This window comes from Otolemur garnettii, unplaced genomic scaffold (genome assembly GCF_000181295.1).
Source record: "Otolemur garnettii isolate 467f Iridium unplaced genomic scaffold, OtoGar3 scaffold00002, whole genome shotgun sequence".
Classification (NCBI taxonomy): domain Eukaryota; kingdom Metazoa; phylum Chordata; class Mammalia; order Primates; family Galagidae; genus Otolemur; species Otolemur garnettii.
This window is the reverse complement of record NW_003852397.1, coordinates 42,777,485-42,781,589: the sequence shown is the minus strand read 5'-3', so window position 1 is coordinate 42,781,589 and position 4,105 is coordinate 42,777,485. Positions and strand designations below refer to the sequence as shown.

Here is a 4,105-nt window from a genome sequence, read left to right as displayed (position 1 = left end):
AGTCCCTTGCCTCTGCCTCCCAAGTAGCTGGGACCACAGGCACCCGCCACAATGCCTGGCTACTTTTTGGTTGCAGCCATCATTGTTTTGGCAGGCCTGGGCTAGATTTGAACCTGCCACCTTAGGTGTATGTGGCTGGCGCATTAGCCCTTGAGCCACAGGTGCCGAGCCAAATATATATATATTTTTAATGGCAAATTTTCTTTTGCCTTTTTTTTTGTTTTGTTTTTTTCTTTTTTTCGCAGTTTTTGGCCAGGGCTGGGTTTGAACCCACCACCTCCGGCACATGGGGCGGGCGCCCTACTCCTTTGAGCCACAGGTGCCACCCTAAAATATTTTTTTAAGGGTTTTGTTTTTACATCAGAATATCTAGAGAAACATGTATAGTTAGGGCACAGATGATAAATCAGTTGCTAGCATTTGCCCACACCCCATTTCTTACCCCAGACAGATGGCCACAGCACGCCTATCCTATGGACTCCAGGCCACAGCCTCCGAATCCTTCTTAATATGGTGCTTATGGAAGCCACTACCACTTTAAGGCAGATGGTATCAGATATGAAACTTTTCACCTAAACTGTGTTTTGAGGGTCTTTGAAATATAATACTATGATTATCTTAACTTTATATTTTCTTTCTGATTATTTTTTTAAACCTGATTTGTTAGGGTTATTAAAAATCACAAAGCTTTTAATGTGCTGGTTGCTCATCTTATGTATACTATTTGGAATCTTAATTATGATAGAAGAAATTTATATTTTCCTTTTATTATGACTCTGTGTCAAAAATATATCATGAACTAAAGCAGAACTTACAGTATAAACTATCATTGATGAAAGAAAATCAAATGACTATAAAGGTATACCTAAGTTCATGTTTGTCAAAAGTAAAGTTTTTAAGGAACTGTGATCCATTCTTATATAGCTTTTTAATTACTTTATTTGTTCATTTCACAAATGTTTATTAGCTACCATCCATGTGTCAGGTACTGTTCTAAATGATGAGAGACAAAGTGGACAAATTCATTAGAACAAAGTGGACAAATCTTCTGGAACTTAGATGGATTTTGGTTTTTTTTTTTTAACAACCGAAAAGACTCAAAAAGGTGCTTAGCTTTAACAGCACAAAATAAAAATGTCACATGAATTATCGTAATGGCAGCATTATCAGCTATGAAATTAAGTGGGTTGTACTAAATGTGTATGAAGGTAAGAATCACAAAGTTGCACTTTTCCAGACTGCTTCCTCTTTCTTTAAAGAGGGAGTCTCTACCACAGTAGTTTAGACAATGGGCAGCATGAAATGTTAAAAGGATTGCAAAAGCACTATGAAAAATATAAATTACTACATATGATCAAACTTTTGATTTTTTTTATTAGAAACCCTAATGATGAAAAATATAGATCTATCCGGATTGGAAACACAACTTTTTCTACTAGACTCTTGCCTGTCAGAGGAGCCGTTGAATGTTTATTTGAAATGGGCTTTGAAGAGGTAAGTTAAGTGTGTTCAAGGGTTTCCCCTGCCCCCTTCTTGTACAAAGCAATCATTGTGTTGGTGAATAATTGTTTGAATGAGAGAGTATTTTTTATGAATTTTAATTGATTTTTATTAATTGATCATTTTGGAAATCTGTGTAAGTTAATTATTTCTTTATTAGACATTTAAAAATCAGTAAATATACTTTAAAACTGCAGTAAAATATAATAACTTCCCACAAAGAAGTTTTTCCATGTCTCAATTCTTGAGAGTAAGGGAGAGTCAAACATGTAACCCAAGGATCAAATGTGGTTCGCTTTAGAACTTTTAGCAAAAACCTGATCCGTGAATGCGCATGGATACAAATAGGGTCTAACCACCTGTCTCCAGTAAGAAATGAAAACACTCTGAAGTAAATGCAGAAAAGGTGAGTTCAGTTGCCACCTGAAACGTTTTTCTTCTGTGATAGAAGTCCCGATGTGGTGTTTTGTTTTTACTTCAAAAGAAAAGTTTGATACTATCTTCTGGAATCTTGTGGCATAGTTTAGTTTTGTGACACACTGAAAGTAGTTTTTAAGATTGTGAATTTTCTTTATGTTTACATATTTAACTAGTTTGTGGAATATTGAGAGAGGTTAATATGGACTTCTGGACTGTCCATGGCAATCAGAATTGGTAATTGTAGAAATTGTTAAAGAGATAAGCTGAGCTGCTGTAAGATGTGTTTTCCTTTCTGCCTCTCTGCTTTCCTCCCCAGATCCCCAAGGTAACAATAGTGAACTAAAGTAGTAGATACAATCCCATCTCACAGGGAGTTTGCATTCTAACAGGTTAAACAGACAGTAGACATGAAAACAAAGACTACGAGTGCAAAGAAGAAAGTAAGACAAGGTAATAGAACAAAGAGCAGCTGGCGTGGTGGGCAGTGGTCAGGGAAGGCCCCTGAGGATATCACAGTTGAGCTGGGACACGAGTGAGGAAGTAGTCTAGGTACCTGAAACACAGGTAAGAATATTTTGGGCAGAAAGATTAACATGTGCAAAGGACGTCTAGCAGGAGCAGCACTGACGCAGAAGTTTCAGAGGCAGGCAGAGACCAAGGACATGTGGGATTTTGAGGACTGTGGCTAAGACTTAGACTTTATTCTAAGTGAGATGGGAACCCACTGGAAAGTTTTAAACAGGAAAGAATATTTTTGAAGATTACTCTAGCTGCTGTAAGAAAATATTCTGGGTGTTCTGGAATGAGGAGAAGGAATGAAGCAGGTAAACCAATTAGAAAGCTTATTAGTCTGAATCCATGGTAGTGGTTTTTATAAGTTTCTTGAGGGGCAGGGCTTTTTTCTCCTTTGCCCCTGCGTTGTTAGTTCCTGGACTAGCGTTGCTGCATTACAACTGTTAGGCACTCTGAACATTTGTTGAATTAAATACTGATAGCAGGGGTGATGGAGAGAAGTAGATGGATCTAGGATTTCTTTTTGTAATGGGATCAACAGGACTTGACGGTGAATGGAATGTAGGGTATAAGGGAGGGGAAGGAAAAACAGACTTTTAAGTTTTGGTTTGAGCACCTATGTGCATGGGAGTACAATTAATTGAGATGAAGAAATCTTGCAGAGTGGCAGGTTTCAGGGGAGAAAATCATTATTACCCATCATTTGGACAATTATGATTCATTTACTGTTAAATATTCAAGGAGAGATGTCAAGTAGGAGCATGAATATGTGTGTCTACAATTCAAAAGGAGAGATGGGGCTAGGGATATGTGGTGTCATCTGATTGTAGATTATATGTAGACACCTGAGCCTAAAGAATTTTGGATTATAAACGAAGAACAAACAAGAGCATTGCTGATTTTGTTCAAGGAAACCTAGATTTTTGAGGTTCAAATTGGATAGGAAAATTGAGTAAATGACAACTGGAAACTATCCATTTTTCATTGTTGAAGTGTCACAGATTCAGTAGAATCAGATTCGTCTTTCATTCAGCAAATATTTGAATGGTAAGTAGGGTAACAGCCATCCCAGATTGCTCTTCACCATCCTGGTTTTAGCACTGAAAGTACACATGCCAGAAAACCTCTCACCTCAGGCTGATCAGTCAATGGTGGGTCACTCCACTGTCAGATAACAAGCCACACTGAGACTTGTAGCGGAATTTGCTGCAAATAAAGTCACAATTTCTGAAAAGATTAACATGTTTCGATGAGGCTAAATTATATGTAAAGTTTCTAGTTTGCTTTGGATGTTACACCCCAGAACCTGTCTGAACTAAATGTCAGTGTGGCTAAATTACAGGAGGAACTGATGGATCTGACAGTGAATTCTCCCACAAAAAAGGAATTTTGTGGGCTTTTTAAAAAAGTTTTCATATGGGTACATAATAGTTCTACATATATGGGGTACATATACTTTGATACAAGCATGCATCAAAGATTGATGTAAGATTTAATTATCAAATCTCAGTATTTGAGATAAATATCACTTCAAACATTTATCATGTTTTTGTTTTGGGGACATTCCTAATCTTCCCTTCTATATATTTTGGTATATACAATAAATTATTGTTAACTATAGTCACCCTGTTATGTTAGTGAACACTGGATCTCTTTTTTTTTTTTTTTTTTT

General features: G+C 36.8%; 1 protein-coding gene across 2 annotated transcripts in view; it reads left to right on the top strand.

The window, feature by feature from the left end:
• The window catches only part of NGLY1 (N-glycanase 1), a 68,523-nt gene that overhangs the window by 6,572 nt on the left and 57,846 nt on the right, over positions 1–4,105 (top strand). For both annotated transcript variants that reach the window (XM_003781750.2, XM_003781751.3), the window contains exon 2: positions 1,380–1,494. In XM_003781750.2, the coding sequence (XP_003781798.1) occupies positions 1,380–1,494 (115 nt within the window). The remainder of the gene's footprint in view (positions 1–1,379; positions 1,495–4,105) is intronic.